The 17,466-nt window shown below is 34.7% G+C and overlaps 3 protein-coding genes across 4 annotated transcripts; all 3 read left to right on the top strand.

Moving 5' to 3' along the window:
• The first annotated feature begins 4,519 nt into the window (after positions 1-4,519).
• Positions 4,520-6,965, top strand: LOC126686111 (protein NRT1/ PTR FAMILY 7.2-like). Its single transcript, XM_050380141.2, has 4 exons — positions 4,520-4,693; positions 4,805-4,928; positions 5,013-5,230; positions 5,313-6,965. Exons 1-4 carry the CDS (start codon positions 4,547-4,549, stop codon positions 6,696-6,698), a joined length of 1,875 nt encoding a protein of 624 aa, XP_050236098.1. The 5' UTR covers positions 4,520-4,546; the 3' UTR covers positions 6,699-6,965.
• Positions 6,966-7,910: 945 nt separating this feature from the next.
• Positions 7,911-11,455, top strand: LOC126686113 (uncharacterized). The gene is made up of 6 exons (XM_050380145.2): positions 7,911-7,957; positions 8,370-8,606; positions 8,740-8,856; positions 9,156-9,190; positions 10,635-10,735; positions 10,971-11,455. The coding sequence occupies exons 1-6, from the start codon at positions 7,926-7,928 to the stop codon at positions 11,055-11,057; spliced, it is 609 nt and encodes a 202-aa protein (XP_050236102.1). The 5' UTR covers positions 7,911-7,925; the 3' UTR covers positions 11,058-11,455.
• A 243-nt stretch (positions 11,456-11,698) lies between these two features.
• On the top strand, positions 11,699-15,540 carry LOC126686112 (ribose-phosphate pyrophosphokinase 1). 2 transcript variants are annotated; one of them, XM_050380143.2, is made up of 9 exons: positions 11,699-11,924; positions 12,017-12,202; positions 12,277-12,525; positions 12,644-12,787; positions 13,073-13,240; positions 13,853-13,922; positions 14,262-14,343; positions 14,790-14,949; positions 15,220-15,540. In XM_050380143.2, exons 1-9 carry the CDS (start codon positions 11,841-11,843, stop codon positions 15,256-15,258), a joined length of 1,182 nt encoding a protein of 393 aa, XP_050236100.1. In that variant the 5' UTR covers positions 11,699-11,840; the 3' UTR covers positions 15,259-15,540. The 2 variants fall into 2 exon arrangements, with proteins under 2 accessions (XP_050236100.1, XP_050236101.1); XM_050380144.2 differs by having other exon boundaries at positions 14,790-14,970.
• Positions 15,541-17,466: the final 1,926 nt, after the last annotated feature.

The following is a 17,466-nucleotide window of genomic DNA, read 5'->3' as shown; positions in this document are numbered from 1 at the left end:
CTCAAAACATGTTACCGGCATCTGGGGTCGTGAACCACATATAATCCATGTAGCCTATCAAAAAGCATATAAAACAATGACAGCAGTTAATATATACAATCAAAATAAACTGCTGTCTAGGCTACTATTCTGTCGACATAAGACCACTACTGCAGCATTCACAGAAGTCAGAAACTATACATACATAGCTGACTTGTGGACTTCAAAATTGGCATCTAGCTAGGTCCACAAACTAAGCACCTGAAAGACATCAAAGGTGAGGGGTCAGTATTTGGGAAAATACTGAATGAGTTGACATTTACTAACAGTATTAATATAGAAACATAGCATCGCATCTTAAGAAAACAATAATATAAAACATATAAACATATATTTGATCCGTACGAAACTAATATCTTAGAATGTGACACATCTCTCGAATAATCATATCGTTCAACCCAATCATAAATTTCAAGCTGTGAGTCCAACTCACTGGTGGGTCCAACCCACTAGATACGGGAACTTCAAACTACACCGTAGCCGAGTTCACCCTCGTATCGAATTCATATCATATCATACATATCCAACCATTTCTCAATTGCAATACACTCGACTGACTCAATACTGGTGATCACACAGCCTATTGACACCCAATAGGTAGCTAGTTTCTTCGGATCGCATACTAGTTCTCGTATATAGAAATTAATAAAACATATAACATTTCAATCAATTATATATAATGCGATGCATGTAAATAGTATATATATCTATATAAAATACTTTTAATATATAATACATGAAAGTAAAGTACAACTCATAGTGACCGCTATCCAATCAATGAGGTGATCTATGTAATGATATGCTCGCACTAGACCTCGTCTGGTGCCCTCACTGCTCGCTGACGCGTCTGACACATTAATAAGTCAAATACGCGTTTAGTACCTAAAAGTGAACCTTATAAACTTAAACCCTAAGTTATCATTCTTTTATTTTGCAAAACGATTCGTATATCGTTAAGCGTTAATCAATATCTCATATACGTTTAACGTCCTTCAAGGTATGTTATTGATCGTTTATACTTTGTTAAAATGTTAATTTAAAATCCTAAACTCATATTTTTAAGCTTGTCGTTCATTTCATATGTTTTCGGAGTCCGTATAATGTTTCTGGGTCGAATTAGGTCGTGTCGGACCTCGACACAACCAACGAGGGTCGGTGACGGCTAGGCACATCGTGCCTAGCATCTCTCACGTCGTGAGAGAAGGTCTCACGACGTGAGAGTCAGTCTCGCGTCGCGAGACAATGTCTCACGACGTGAGGCACTCTATTCCGGCCCTCTAACGTCGTTTTTCACACCCAAATTCATCCAAAACCGTCCCGACATGTTTATATACGCATAAACCTTAAAACCCGACTCCAAAACGTTCAAAAACATCAATTTTAACATGTTTTACGTGAATTCGATTCGAACCGAAACGGCACAACGTAAAACAGCCACCTATTATCCATTTTTCACCAAGAAAACGTCAACTTACCTTGTTTTAAATGCTCGGGGAAGATAGAGGCTTGAATTCTGAAGAAATCGACACCAAAAACGCGTGATTCCGACGTCGAACGGCGAAACCGTAATGATCGCAAGATTATCGTCCAAAACCCTTATCTTGAAGCTTCCTCTCTTCTCTGTTCTTCTTATGATTTATACTATTTCCTATATATATGTTGGCTAAAGGCGTGTTTTAATCCCTCACTTCTTAAACTTAAACAATTTCTCTTTTAAATTTTTCTTTCGTACGATTTAGTTCATAACTAAATCGATAAACTCTTAAATTATTACTTTTACGTATTATTTATATCCGATAATTAATACGAAGCTCGATATTAATACTTTCCCGTCAAAATCTAAATTTTTCATTTTCGATACAAAAGTGGCTAAATTACCACTTTGGTCCTTGTACTTTATTTTGGATTTTTCTTGACATTTTTCCATTTAATTCGGATTCTAATTTTAGAATTGGAACATAACCTTAATTTTCTCATAGTTAATTTCCCAAAACCGACCTACTTAAAATTTATTTACTTTACTTTTACCAGAAATCTTTCCGATATCAGCCCTGTGGCGAGTCCTAACTGGACACGTGGTCCAATTAGATAATTAAACATTTTGGGGTATTACATTTTTAAAGATAGAAATTAATAAAATTAAGTTAATTATTTAATTATGATTATTATAAAACCAAAAGAAGAATAAATTCAGTATGGAAAAAAAATGTATAACCGAATATATTATATTTACTTTTACAAAAATTCTTAACTAATATTAATTATAAATAAAAAATTGATATAATTATACTAAATTTACTAATTCATTGACAAATTACGTTACGATCCACGTACATAGCACGTAATGCGAAACTAGTATAAATATAGAGACTCCACTTTTATAACTTACCAAATAATAACAAATCATTTTTAATTTTGATAATTTTAATTTCAAGATCATCTTTGGCGCCTAGATGCATATGTAGTACACCGAATATAATAATTTGCCATGTAATTGATACCGTATCAATAACTTAAACGAGATCATTTTTTTATAGTTCAAATGGTATAAGCACAGGGCAGCAAACTGTCAAACTCGTGAATTCAATTTTTCATACAAGCGTCCCCTTTCCCAATTATCAAAAGAAAATAATGATGTTGTTTTAATTAAATACAATAATAAACTCATTAAACACACAATAATTTATTAAACAATGTTGGTGTTCCATATATACATTCAAGTGCTGGAGAATGATTTCGGAACTATAATTATCAAACTTAAAAAGATATTTTAAAGGTTTAAAGGTGATTAAATCACTAATTTTATAAAAAGGTGGCTGTTTATTTTGGCAATAGTCCATTTTCAATTTTACTGTTTGAATAACGTGGTCTGTTAATAAGTTTTGTATTCGAATAATGCTTAGCTATTCTTCCCAATTTGAATACACATATCACCTTTAGGCATCCAAATATTTTATTAACATCCTCAAAACTATAACCTTCAAATTCTTATCTCCCAAAACTTTCCAACACTCAGTAGGACTTCTTGTGCACCAAAATTTTATACAGTTTATTTATAAAACAGTCTATAATATATATTAATGATCTAATTCTAATTTAATAATAGATAATGTTTTACAATAATGTACAACTATAGTTACATATTTATTCTAACTCACTCTAATTAGATTCGAATTATTGATCTGAGCACTAGGAAAGACACAATATATGTCATATTTGTCACGTTTGATTCTTCAATCTCATGATCTCTGGCGCCTTTCTCTTTTCTTTATTTGCAACAGTAGTAAGTGATAATTAGGTAGCTGTCTAATTACGAAAATCCCACTGATGTTCCACCCAAACAATCCAACAGCCACCACCACCACGTCAATAACGTTGTTAATATTGATTATGATATATCTCAATTCCTAATTATTTATTTAATTTAATTCAAATAGAAGACAGCTAATTATAGAGATTATAGATTAAGATAAATACCGTATATTCATAAAAAAAAAAAAAAAACAAAGATAAACACAGTATACGTCAGCAATAGCATGGATAAATGTAGTCAAAGACGTACTTTAATTTAGTTGTAAGTAAGACACAACTTCAAATTTTCTTCCCCATTTTAATTTCTAATTTCTTATGTTTCATATTAAAATCTAGAAAACATATACCATAGGCTGATAGCGTATCCTTATTTTTACAAAACTGTAGCCTCTTGTATGACATCATCAATAAAAAAAAATAGATAAAGATCATCAATTAAATAGAATTTAATATATTCATAATCAACAAATATGAAATTTAAAGAAAAAATAATTTAATTTAATAGAATGAAATATGAGATATTGACTCTATCTTAAATTAATTTATAAAATTGGGACTCTATTAAACTTGTAACTATTAGTTTCAATTTTATTTAAATAATTAATACATATTTTAAATACAATTAATGTAAGAGAAGTATTATAAAAAATGTATTAAATAATTTTTGGTATTAGAAATTAATGCTGTTGTACAAAATGAAGATTAAAATTGAATTTTAGAAGAGCCATGTGAAAAAGGTGTCCAGGTGATGTGCACCTATTTGTTTTGTGTAAAGCAATTGCAAACATCCTTTGCCTCATCCAGCTCATTCATGTCCATTTCTTTTGACTTTCTTTGATGTGGACTCATTTTTATACTAGTGTTGGTACTGCTAGTTTGCTGCTCATGAATTCTGCATAATCATCTGCATCAATTCATTTAATAATAGTTTTAACATTATATATAGATCCAGATTATTATGCACAATTCATACGTCCCCAAAAAAATGAAAATCCAGAAATGGTGGCTCAAGGCAGCTGGCTGCTTCATAGGAAGGTAGAGTCCACTTGGGCACACACCACTTGTTCAATATACAATATATAATTATAATTATATGAATGAAAAGACATGCATGCAATTGCAAGCTACCAAATTGGAATTTAATAATCCATTTATAATATAGTCTGTCTACAGAAGTAATAAAGTAATTAGCTATATGACTGTATCCAACAATCCTTCCATTATATATACTCCAACACACATCAAACCTGCTCACTACACTCATCATCTTCTTCTTCATTTTCCATTTTCTTCCTCCACTCCTACACTTACTCTACTGCTGCAACAACCAATGTCTTGCTTAGTACGTCTTCTTTTCTCTATATCAATCCTAACTTTTTTTATTTTAATTCTTTCAACCTCACATCACATTATATATAACTGGAAGTGGAATAACAGTCTTTTTTTACTGCAGGGCAAAGCTGTTGACACCAAAAAGGAAATGAATATCTACACCCAAGATGGAACCGTCGACAGACATGGTCATCCTGCAATTCGGAAGACCACCGGAACATGGACTGCTGCAACGCTAATATTAGGTAATAATGCTTTATCTGTAATTTAATCTCAGAGAGCACACTATATATTGTAGTCTGTAAATGAAAATGGAATTCAAAATGCAGTGAATCAAGGGCTGGCAACGCTGGCATTCTTTGGAGTAGGAGTCAACTTGGTGTTGTTCCTAACGAGAGTCGTAGGGCAAGACAACGCAGAGGCTGCAAACAACGTGAGCAAATGGACAGGAACTGTTTACATATTCTCTCTGTTGGGTGCATTCCTCAGTGATTCTTACTGGGGGAGGTACAAGACCTGTGCCATCTTTCAGGCCATTTTTGTTTTTGTAAGTTACTTTCACTATAAAAAGCTACAAACAAACACTCTGCACACATAATTTCCTCATCTAATATCATTTCATTCTGCAGGGTCTTCTTTCCCTGTCCTTGTCATCCTCTTTCCTCTTGCTCAAGCCTCATGGTTGCGGGGATGGGGAACTCCCCTGTGGATCCCACTCCACCTCCGCGATCGCCTTTTTCTACCTCTCCATCTACCTTGTCGCCCTCGGAAATGGAGGATACCAGCCCAACATAGCAACCTTCGGCGCCGACCAATTTGATGAAGACCACCTCAACGAAGGCTACTCCAAGATGGCCTTCTTCAGCTACTTCTACTTGGCCCTCAATCTTGGTTCTCTCTTTTCAAATACTGTCTTGGGCTATTTTGAGGACCAAGGCTTGTGGGCTCTTGGATTTTGGGCCTCCACAGGTTCCGCTGTTTTAGCGTTATTGCTCTTCCTCTGCGGCACTCCTCGATACAGGCACTTTACACCTAAGGGGAATCCACTCGCCAGATTCTGTCAAGTGTTGGCTGCTGCAACCAGAAACTCCTGGAAATCAGGTGCAAATAATTACAACAAGGATCCAGACCATCTTTTTGAAGACTGTGATGATGAGGATTACAGAAATATACTACACACCGAGGGATTTAAATTCTTAGACAGAGCAGCCCTTATCACTGAAGACAATAACACTCGCAATCCGTGGCGTCTTTGCACCGTTACGCAAGTTGAAGAGGTTAAGTGCATACTCAGACTCCTCCCAATTTGGCTATGCACAATTCTCTACTCCGTTGTATTCACTCAAATGGCGTCGCTGTTCGTGGAACAAGGCGCTGCCATGAAAACCACCATCTCTACTTTCCACATCCCTCCGGCAAGCATGTCTAGTTTTGACATCCTGAGCGTTGCAGCATGCATATTTATGTACAGGCGGGTTTTGGACCCGGTTGTTGCTAGACTAAGAAAGGGCCCAAAAGGACTCACCGAACTTCAACGAATGGGTGTGGGTCTGGTGATTGCCATACTGGCGATGGTCTCAGCTGGGGTTGTGGAGCTGTTCAGGCTGAAGTACAAATATGCAGAGAGAGATGAGAGTTCGTTGAGCATATTTTGGCAAGTCCCTCAGTATGTACTGATAGGAGCGTCAGAAGTGTTTATGTATGTGGGTCAATTAGAATTCTTTTATTCCCAGACGCCGGACGGACTGAAGAGCTTCGGGAGTGCACTGTGCATGACCTCCATATCTTTAGGGAACTACGTGAGTAGCTTGTTAGTAACAGTGGTGATGAAAATTTCGACCAAAGACGAGATGCCTGGATGGATTCCTGGGAACCTTAACAAAGGCCATCTTGACAGATTTTTCTTCCTCCTGGCAGCTTTGACAAGTGCGGATTTCATTATATACATTTTAACTGCCAGATGGTACAAGTACATTAAGTTCCAGGGATCCCATAAAACAGTACAACAAGTTTGATCCATATATACACTTTCCAATCCATGAAGCAATGAAACTGGAGGACAAGATTTTCTCCAAGTTGAGCAAGGTCAGAATTATTGTAATGCAGTGCAGCCCCTCATTTAATTCTATATATGTATTTTTTACATTCTTAACAACATGGTCTCTCTGTCTGCTACAATTGCAACTCCGACCTGATCAAGAAAATTGACCTATTGATTTCAGTGAGATTTGCATGGCATCCATAGATGTTCATTACATGTATGAATCATATTTTGATGGATACTCTCATGTCTATTTAATTATTTCTTACATACTTGTTCCTGTACTTGGACTAACAAATTGGTGTATGCAATTCATGCACGAGAGAATTCATCAATCGAAAACGGAACTATTAACCTTATAATTGGACTGAATTCATGTGAAATTTCCAAAAAGGACTAACCAACCTCTCAAATTAGTTATCTATATAAAAAGAAATTAAAATTTACATTTAGTATAGAAACAAAATTACTATTATACATGTTTATAATTAAAAAAAAATTATAAAAAATTTATTTTTTAATAAAAATGATTTTCCATTTTTTTTATAACTTTTTATAAAATATATAAATTAATTAGTTAATTTACAATTTTTGTGAAAATGAAATGTTGGATTTTCTGATTAGAAATTGAAGTTTAAGAAATTTTGTGTGAGAGAATAGAGTCAGGGACTGTTTTGTTATGGATTGAAGTTGAAGGACTTTAGTGGAGAGAAAAGAAAAGTGAGTGATTGTGAATAAACATCACCTAGAAAACTACCATTAACGCCTTCTTTCCCTTCTCATCAGCCACCGTTAAACCGTCTCTATTTCTAACAACCTTGCCATTCATCTCCGCCTCCCGCTTGCGTTAACGAGTCTACTAATCTCACAGCAGAGGAATGTTTGAGGGTAATCTTCTGTTTCCATTGATTGTAATCCGATGACGATGAGCTAAGGTGTAATACCCATAAATTGCTTCGGTATTAGCTCGTGTCACATGTTCTAATTTTTTAAATTTAGATCAATGGGAATGAGAATCGTGTTTTGAAATAAATTTATTAATTCCTTAGAGCGGATATAGTAAGAGTTAAGAAAGTTAATAGTATAAAATAAAATGTCTATTTCACCCGGTTTTGGGCACCGCTCCCCTCCATGGACGACTTTGAAGGTATTATTTTTCCGTTCATGTGCTTCCTCGTAACAGCAAGATATTTAGGGCAATATGCTTCTGGGATCAACGCAACCTCACCTACTGTATGGGTCTCTATTTAGTCACTTAGATTTCTGGTTACATGGGATTATCTGTGGAAAGACTTATTCTCGTGGCCTCTAACATGATTTCCTAATTTTTCTTCTTACACTCTCATATTGTTAGTTGGGTTAATTTTTTCTGTCATTATTCTATTCATGCGCCATTTTTGAACTTTGAACTTTCTTGTTAGAGGAGTTTAGTTTTAATTTCTTAATGATATGATTTTAAAGAATAACTGTGGTAGTGGTGCTATTATGAGTAGAGTAAAGACAATGATAGTGATGTTTTTCTGGACAAAATATTTTTGATGGTGTTAGAAAGAAGAATCCCAATATAGACTTGTAATTGCAATTTTTATTAATCTTTATTATTGCAACAGAGAGTTTAAAATGGTCTAATATGAACATGCTGCAGGTTTTTTGTCAATTATATTGTTAGAAAATTAGAAGAGAAGACAGAGGAAATGGCAGCAGCAATAAGAGGGAGAGCGGTGAGGACAGCACTGCCGAAACTGATAGAAAGTCTAAGAAAGGGGACAAACTCCTCCAAGGGCAGACCGGAGGGGTTGCCATCTCTAAGACGCGCTTTCTCTCTATACGATCAGATCAATCTCATCGACAACGTCCCCCAGGACCAGCTTCGCTTTCAACGGTTCTCTCTCTTTCTTTTCATTTATTTTTGAAGAATTCCTTTTTACTATCTTTACATTTACATAGATTTCCTAATTTTACATTTACATATTTCCAGTCCTATCTGTTTCTTGTATTGATTTTATTTGATTTAGGTATACTGACACCGGATTCACTGTGAATGGGGTTGATTACGAAGGTAGCTTGCTTTGTGCGGGAAACCTTCTCTTATCTTGGTCTCCGGCTCATTTCTCTCAGATTACTCCTTCCAGGTTATTTCTTTCTGCTTATTCCACTTTCACCTCATCTAATATTCACATTGATTTCACCTTACTTTGTGATTGTCTTGTATGACATTTTAATGCTACATATCACTTGCTATTGTCATTACTTATGTTTAGTTATTGTAGAAACAATTAGAATATTCGTTGTGTCTGCTTTCTACACTGATTTGAGATATAATATCTTTCTCTTACACACAGCTGTGTTTTGTCTCATACACTTTATATGCTTAATTGTGGTTCGTTATTATGCACCTCTTTCTCACACTTTTTTTGCATTAATGATGCAGTTTATCTATTTTCCAGATTCTGCGGCCAATACCAGGTCAGAGATAACACCTTTTCCCTTCCCGCGTCCTTTGCATTTTTAGTTGCAATTCTTTTCGATTAGGGTGATTTGAGCCATCCTTTGTAATTTATCAACTGTTGTGTGCTACTGTAGTTTGGTTGTTGTTTGTTTAGTTTTCATCTCTTGGCCTACATCATTTATGAACACATTCCTTGTCTACAAAAGGAATAGAGGAAGTCTTGTTCTTAGAGCTGGGTGTTGGGTTATAGGAGGCAACTGAATCTTTTCTGTGCCATGACTTTGCTTAATAATGTCTATAATTTTGACTCGGTTTGCATATAAAAGAAACAAGGTCCATTACATTTCTTTTGAGTAAAATGGTTCTCAGATGTGAGCTGTCAGTATGAAGTTAGCTGCTGTGCCTAATGAATTTAGTCGGAACTTTTATTGATATGGTATGCTTTATGAAAAGAACAGGTCCACATTACAAATTCAATAGTGAATGATGTTTGGAAGGGGAAGACTAGATATTTCCGGAGGATAACAATAACAAGATGATCAAATGTCACAGTTGGTTTCTCCCCTAAGCATAAAGGGACTAGCAGTCTTTCAAAGACTTCAGTAGTTCAAATACATTTCTACGATTTTCCATTTAAAATTATAACCCAAGAGAGGTTTTTTTATTTTTCTTTAGAAGCTAAACTCATTGATTCCTTATCTTCAAACATTTAGAAGTGAACAAATTCTGAACATAGAGGGATTTATTCTAAGTTGCTAACCAGGTGTCTCACAGAAGCAACCAACCAATTATCAATGAACAAAGGGTTAACGCGCCCCCTAAACTTGTGACACGGGGTCATCTAACCCAATTTATACTTTTTTGAGCAACTAACCCCAAAATTCTTCAATTTTGGGTCAAATAATCCATAACTATATTTTTTAAAATGTGTAAAATATAAATCGGAGGCGAGGGATGCAAAAAAGTAGACATTTCCCTAATTGTTGCGATATAATTATTCTAAATCTATTTTTTAAAATAAAAATATAAATTATGGGGTTATTTGACCCAAAAATGAAGAGTTTTGGGGTTAGTTGTTCAAAAAAGTATAAATTGGGTTAGATTCACAAGTTCAGGGGCGCGTTGACCCTTTGTTCAATTATCAATCACCTAGGAGAAGCGCAAGAATCCGTAAATGTGGATTATATAATATATATCAGTTCCACGATTTTCGAACAAAGGTAAAATGGTCTTCAGGCGTGCATTTGATTTCCTGAATTTTTAATTTAGGATTCAACTATCGTAGACCTGAATATTACTCTCAGTCACACACAGACATGCACATAAGTCTAAAAAGTCTCTTGGTATATTTGTAGTGGTATGTAAACTCTGAACCACCAACAGAACATATTCTTTTCCAAAAAAAATCTTTTTTTTTCTTTTTAGATGAAATCGTTAGCTTTTGGCTTGTGTGTTTTCCAGAGATTTTGATTCTTGGTACCGGAAAGCAGATTCAACAGGTAGATCCAGCAGTTAAGCAGTTCATTCGGTCCACTGGCATGAAGTTAGAAGTCATTGACTCGGTAATTTGTAATATAGTACTAAACTTTTCAATGTATGTAACTGGAAGGTATCTTGACTAAAAATTGGCTGACAGATTATAGTTAACTGATAACAAATTTCTTATGGAGTTTGTGTGAAACTTTAAACTGCAGCAAGTGTTGAGCTAGCTACCTATTCACAATTGGTAGGAAGTGATATTGACAAAAGTTGTTTCTAAACATTGTTGATTAATTGATGATATTTTGTTGGTTGCAGAGGAATGCAACATCGACATACAACATACTGAATGAAGAAGGGAGGATCGTGGCAGCTGCACTTCTCCCATATGGAACTACCTCGTGAGTCGTGATGATGCCAAAATTGTCGTTAGGCACGAGCATATTTTTGAGTTGCAGCTTCGTCCTGCTGTAGACGTGGTTGAATTTAGTTCGAAATGAATGGAACTTTATTACTTCCGGTCATATAGCACCTGACAATGTATAAGATTGGCCAAATTTGATGCTGTGTAGCAGAGCCGGTGGTTGTTGGATCCTTAGATGTTTATGTTGAGCTTATTATTAGTGAAGCATGCATATAATAAATAAATATGTCGGGGTAATCTTGTTTGTTAAATTGTTTTATTTAGTTTGCCTTGGGAAGTCTCTACCGAATTTGGGGGTGTGATTCTTTTGAATTGGGGCGGGAGATGTGTACTTTTTCCTGCTGTTGATGCGAATTATTTTTCGCTTGCTGTTTTTTTATATGTATACGTGATATGCTTCTAAATTTATAGTCATCTTTTATTCTTATGAAACAGATTAGGCTTACTGCTTAATCTTTTTGTTTTATAAGTAACATCTTCACTAAATAATTTTTGTTAGTGGTTATAAAGTATAATCCTTTGTTTTCTTTGAATATAAATATATACTGTATTTGTTAAAAATATATCTAAAAAAGAAGATAACATGATTTTTTAAATTAAAAAATGTAGGTGATTAAGGGGAGCAGCGCTTTTGTTATTAGTATTTCTTTCTGGTCTCACGAGAAAAGGAAAATGGGAGAAAGCAGTAGCAGTGCCTGAAAGCAAAACCCTAACAATCTGAATTAAAATTGCTCTACTTATCCATAATAATAATAATAATAATAATGGCATCTCTTCTTCACTTATCAGCAGCGTCTCCGTTTGTCTCTCAGAAGGAGCATCGCCTCTCTCCCCGACACGCGGCCGTCGTAATTACCTTCTTCTTCTTCTTCTTCTTCTTCTTCTCTAAATTGCAGTCGGTTCCTTTGAATAATTGACTTGATGTTTTTGTGGGTTGTAGAGCTGTAATGCAGTGGAGCCCCTCAAGTTTGGCAACGGCATCCCTCTCCTTAGTAGTAGCAGTAGCTATGGCGTAGCTGAACATCAACAATCTTCTTTCCCATCCTTTTTAGCCTCAAACTCCCATTTCGATCATGATACCAGGCTTCGCATTTTCTCTGGCACTGCCAATCCTGCCCTCTCTCAGGTACTCCCTGCATTTCCATTCATTACCTATTCAACTCTAACTGCTCCCTCAAATTTCATTCACTCCTTCCTTAGGAAATTGCTTGCTACATGGGTTTGGAGCTTGGCAAAATTAAAATAAAACGTTTTGCTGATGGAGAGATTTATGTTCAATTGCAAGAAAGTGTGAGAGGATGTGATGTCTTTCTCGTACAACCTACTTGCCCCCCTGCAAATGAGAATCTTATGGAGCTTCTTATCATGATCGACGCTTGTCGGAGGGCCTCTGCCAAAAACATTACTGCCGTCATTCCATATTTTGGCTATGCCAGGGCTGATAGGAAGGTATCCTACCTATTTTCATGGCTCATATGTCTAACAATTGCAGGTCTTACATAGCCGTTATCCAGCAGTCATTGCCTTTTTTCTTTCCCATTTTTATCTCCATCCTCTGCTGTTTCAGACTCAAGGACGTGAATCTATTGCTGCCAAACTTGTCGCTAATTTGATAACCGAAGCTGGTGCAAACCGTGTGCTGGCTTGTGATCTTCATTCTGGGCAGTCAATGGGGTATTTTGACATACCAGTGGATCATGTGTACGGTCAGGTAATTTATCATTGCTGCATTCCATTAATGACTACCACTGTTCAAAGACATGGGTTGTCTTCCGTAATGCCCTAAATAGGATTGAATTTTGATGCGGTCAATCCAAGGTTGCTATTGGGTTCCGTTGATAGGATGGTTTTTCTTTTCCTTTTGGCCTATGTATTGACTATTGCAGAGCTTTTGCTACTGCCATTGCAACATCAACTGCTTCCCTGTGGAGCATCTGGTTACAGCCTTTTATGGACTGCTGATACGATCAGTATTTCTTTCTTTGTGCACTACCAGCCTGTGATACTTGATTACCTTGCAAGCAAGACTATTTGTTCTGATGAGCTGGTGGTGGTCTCCCCTGATGTTGGTGGTGTAGCTAGAGCACGTGCCTTTGCCAAAAAATTATCGGACGCACCTCTTGCCATTGTGGATAAAAGGCGTCATGGACACAATGTTGCTGAGGTAATGACTGTCGATATGATGCTTCAATCTGAATGTTTCATAATGATTGTTGCGGAATAGAGATAGTTTGAGCAATGCATTGAAAAATATTGGGTAGAAAAATTCCTATCGCTTTTACCTCACTTATAGCACCTACCACATACTAACACGAGCTTGCGCTCACATGTGCACACGAGATAAGGGATCATCATCTGTATCGTATATTCCACTTGACTGTTTTCGTTTTTTTTATGTTTTAGAAATCAAGACTGATATCGCATCTGTATCGTAAGTTTTACTTTTTTGTTTTTTATATTTTATATTTTAGAAACCAATACTGACAATCTCTGTATCGTAATTTCCACTTGTTTTTTACCGTTTTTGGTTGATATTTGGAATTTAAGACTGGCATCTTTTTATTCATTGCTTTGCCTCGTCTCCCTTTCCATGAAGTTGTTGTGGGCATATCATTGCTTTTCTTATAGAAAATTTTAGTTCAACTCAACTAAGCCTCAAACCGATGTTAGTTTTTCTTATAGAAACTGATATAAATCTCCGCAAGTAGTGGCTTAGTTAAGCGAATTGTAAGTGATATTTCAAGTGTGCTTTCTAATGTACAGCATCACCTTGCAGGTTATGAACTTGATAGGGGATGTTAAGGGAAAGGTTGCAGTCATGGTGGATGACATGATTGATACAGCTGGTGAGATTTGTTCAAAATCTGTTTTGCTACTTTTTCTTATACGGAAATGGTGATAAAAAAAATCTCTTTCTATCCAAAATGTTAGCATGTAACTTCAGGTGTTAAAACTGGACTGAGCTCCAAGTTTAGCATTGGGTTGCAGTTTTCCTTCAATGCTTTAACCATTGATATACAAATTTACTGTTGGCAGCATGTGTACACACACAGAGAATATAAGTTATTGGACTGATAATCGATCATTGTTTAAAAGAATTGTCAGATTGACTATGTTTTTGACCTGTTTCTTTCCTGCACAATCCAATCAAATTCCTTGATTACTTATTGAGTGGTTGGTTGCAGGGACTATTAGCAAAGGTGCAGCTCTATTGCATCAAGAGGGTGCAAGGGAAGTCTATGCATGCAGTACGCATGCTGTTTTCAGGTATATGGATCAACTTTTGCAATGTAGTAGTATGTTTGCATTTTGTCGAACTTTTAGATTCAGAAATCCAATGTTATGTGTCAAATTTCAACTGGAACTCCGGAACAAGCAATCGTGTTGTCTGCCAGTATTATGTCTGCGAACAAATTTCATGATTTTGGAGATGGATTAAGACCACATATGATATATGATGAGTTGGATGCAGATCTATTGGTAGGCAAAATAGCTGCTAACTTTGTGGTCTTTGGTGTGCATTTATCGTATAAACTGAGTCAAAGTTAAGTTGCAAGTTTGGTGTTATCATTTTACAAACACTGATGATGCCAAGTTCCCTTTCTGTTTTGCTTATCATTAAAAGCATGAATAAGCCCTCCTCACGCTGTATATGCCCCTGATTGATTTTGTAAGAGACTTTACTAAGCGGTGCTATGTTTTTTTACTTGCAGTCCTCCTGCTATAGAGAGGTTATCTAGTGGCCTTTTTCAAGAGGTGATCATAACCAATACAATACCAGTATCGGAGCAGAATTATTTTCCCCAGCTCACAGTATTGTCAGTTGCAAATCTGCTGGGCGAGACTATATGGCGTGTTCATGATGACTGCTCTGTGAGTAGCATCTTTCAATAGGTTTGGACGATTATGATAGTCGATGAAATTGAACCTTTGAGCAATATAGGAGAATGAAAAATTAATTGATATTTATTTTTTCACAGAAGGTTTTCTATTTAGCTTTTGTTTTTGTTTTTCATTTGAGAGATATAAAGGCAATACAATAAATGAAGTCTAATTCCCTTTATAGTGAAGGCGTTGAAGCCTGCAAATGATAGCAATAGTATAGATTAGATTCATGGTGGATTATGTTTTTGTGATTGCCAGGGTGCCATGGAACCCTATTCAAGCTTGGGCATTGACTGAAGCAGTTGGTTTGACCTTTGAGCTTCAACTGCTGCCATCATTAGCTGGGTTGTAATTAAGGATTGTAGAAATGAGACTTATGTTTAGAGAAACCATGTGGGAGCTTGATTTGAAACAACAGCATAGTCATAGGCATTCATTCGTGGGTAGTAATGTGTCGGTTGAATATGATATGCGAGTGATCCAATAGCTTAGCTATGGTTGTATTTGATTGGTTCACAGTTACAACAAGTGTGCAATTTTATGGGCTATGAATCTGTGAAGTGAAAATTGCTTCTTATACTTGTCTCTTTCCTTTTCCTGTTTTTATCTTCCACGTAAAACCAATTTCTGATATTAATTGATGAATTGTTTTTTTATTTTTCAATATTCACCATATGATTCTGTCTGCCCTTCAACACTTCACAAACACTTTTTAACAAGTGCTTTTCCGTTGATAATGAATAGAAAGCAGATGAATTTTTGATTTGCGCAATTAGTTTTTTTTTCCCTTTGATTTCATGTTACAGATAAATCATACATGTGATATCTACGTAGAACTCAAAAGAAAAAAAACCAAATAACTAACATTTCAGGTAATTTTTTTTATTTTGTAGTGAAATTATAACTATAATAAAGCTGTTATCATCATTTTATGTAAGACTCTTCTAAAATAAATACTATTAACTATATGAAAAAAAAAGTCACTTTTAATTGTTTTAATCAAAGGCTAAATGTAAAAAAATCATGGATTTTCTAATGGGGTAATGTTAAATAACTTCATAAACTATATCTGTTTTTTCAATTTAATCACGAATTTTAAAACGTTTCAATTGCATGCATGAAGTTTTTTTTTCAATTCGATGCATATGTTGACGTGACACTCATTCATTAGTGTGATTTTGCTGAAGCGGACATCATTTTGACATCCACGTCCTCATATTATGACCTTTTATATCAAATTGAGAAAAATGAAACTTCATGCATATAATTGAGACGTTTTAAAGTTCATGACTAGATTGAGAAAGTAGATATAGTTTATGAATTTTTATAACATTACCCCTTTCTAATGGGCTGTAAATAAAAAATGAACGGAATCATCACCAATTTTTATATTTTTTTCAAATTAAAATACTGAATTATCTATTAGAGAGTATAGATTCTAATATAAAAATGGTTAATTTCATAAAAAAATCATGAGTTTTATACATTATTTCATTTTAATCACGACTTTTTAAAGTTGCCATATAACACCATGATCTTTCATTTTCTTTCAAATCTATCACCAAATTAATTTCGGGTGTATTTTTGCTGACATGGCCATCGGAATCCGGCAGATTTAGAAAAAAATGAAAGATAAAAATACACCGAAAAAATAATCGGTGATAGATTTGAGAAAAAAAATAAAAGCTTGTGGTTTTATATGAAATTAACTTTTATTTTTAAGGCAAAGGTATAAAAAAAACCTCGAAGTTCCTTCAAGAGTATAGATCAACTTTTTTACTTTTTTTGTGGGAACAAGTAAACCCTCTTATTTCTTTTAAATTGAACAATTAGACCATTGTTATTTTAAAATCAGATAAATAAATCCTTTTGTTAAATATGGAAGTTAACAGAGTTAGATTTATTAGGAAAAAAGTTCAAATATAGCCTTAATATTTTCAGTAATTTTCAAATTAAACCTTTTAAAATTTTAAATTAATGATCTATATACATTTTTACCTTTTTAAATATATTCTTTTTAAATTATCTTCTCCGGCGACCAACTCTACTGCTGGCCGCCGGAGGGACGTCGGACGAAGAGACGAAGCCCTCTTTGTTCGCCAGTGGTTTCGAGGTCGACAGTGATTTCAGGTCGTAGGCGGTTGTCGAAAAAGGCTGATGGTTTTTGGAATATGTTTGAGTTAGATTAAATTTAGTTTAATTATTTTTATTTGAAATTATGCTTAATTAAGTTTTATTAATTGGATTTTGATTAAGTAAATTAAATTTAATTAATTGAGTTTGACTGGTTTAATCATATTTTGATTATATTAATTATGTTTTAATAATTATATTTTGTTTTGTCTAATTGGGTTTAGATTGGTTTAATTAGGTTTGATTAAGTTTTAATTGTTTTTAATAAGAATTTTAATTAATTAGAGCGAAAGGGAGGCAAAATATGTTAAATTTTTTTGTGAATTTAAAATTGATAAATATTTTAAATATTTAAATTATTTTTGAACATTT

Source organism: Mercurialis annua, linkage group LG6 (genome assembly GCF_937616625.2).
Source record: "Mercurialis annua linkage group LG6, ddMerAnnu1.2, whole genome shotgun sequence".
Classification (NCBI taxonomy): domain Eukaryota; kingdom Viridiplantae; phylum Streptophyta; class Magnoliopsida; order Malpighiales; family Euphorbiaceae; genus Mercurialis; species Mercurialis annua.
The sequence above is the reverse complement of the archived record's forward strand: the minus strand, read 5'-3'. Positions and strand labels throughout refer to the sequence as shown.

What these genes read in the sequence shown, in the direction of transcription:
- LOC126686112 (XM_050380143.2), top strand. Translation starts at nt 11,841, where the DNA reads ATGGCATCTCTTCTTCACTTATCAGCAGCGTCTCCGTTTGTCTCTCAG. An exon ending in CTCCCCGACACGCGGCCGTC is followed by an intron (nt 11,925 to 12,016) that starts GTAATTACCTTC and finishes TGTGGGTTGTAG; the next exon opens with AGCTGTAATGCAGTGGAGCC. An exon ending in AGTACGCATGCTGTTTTCAG is followed by an intron (nt 14,344 to 14,789) that starts GTATATGGATCA and finishes TTTTACTTGCAG; the next exon opens with TCCTCCTGCTATAGAGAGGT.
- LOC126686111 (XM_050380141.2), top strand. Translation starts at nt 4,547, where the DNA reads ATGACTGTATCCAACAATCCTTCCATTATATATACTCCAACACACATC. An exon ending in AACAACCAATGTCTTGCTTA is followed by an intron (nt 4,694 to 4,804) that starts GTACGTCTTCTT and finishes TTTTTACTGCAG; the next exon opens with GGCAAAGCTGTTGACACCAA. An exon ending in TGCTGCAACGCTAATATTAG is followed by an intron (nt 4,929 to 5,012) that starts GTAATAATGCTT and finishes TTCAAAATGCAG; the next exon opens with TGAATCAAGGGCTGGCAACG.
- LOC126686113 (XM_050380145.2), top strand. Translation starts at nt 7,926, where the DNA reads ATGCTTCTGGGATCAACGCAACCTCACCTACT. An exon ending in TCAACGCAACCTCACCTACT is followed by an intron (nt 7,958 to 8,369) that starts GTATGGGTCTCT and finishes AACATGCTGCAG; the next exon opens with GTTTTTTGTCAATTATATTG. An exon ending in GATTCTGCGGCCAATACCAG is followed by an intron (nt 9,191 to 10,634) that starts GTCAGAGATAAC and finishes TGTGTTTTCCAG; the next exon opens with AGATTTTGATTCTTGGTACC.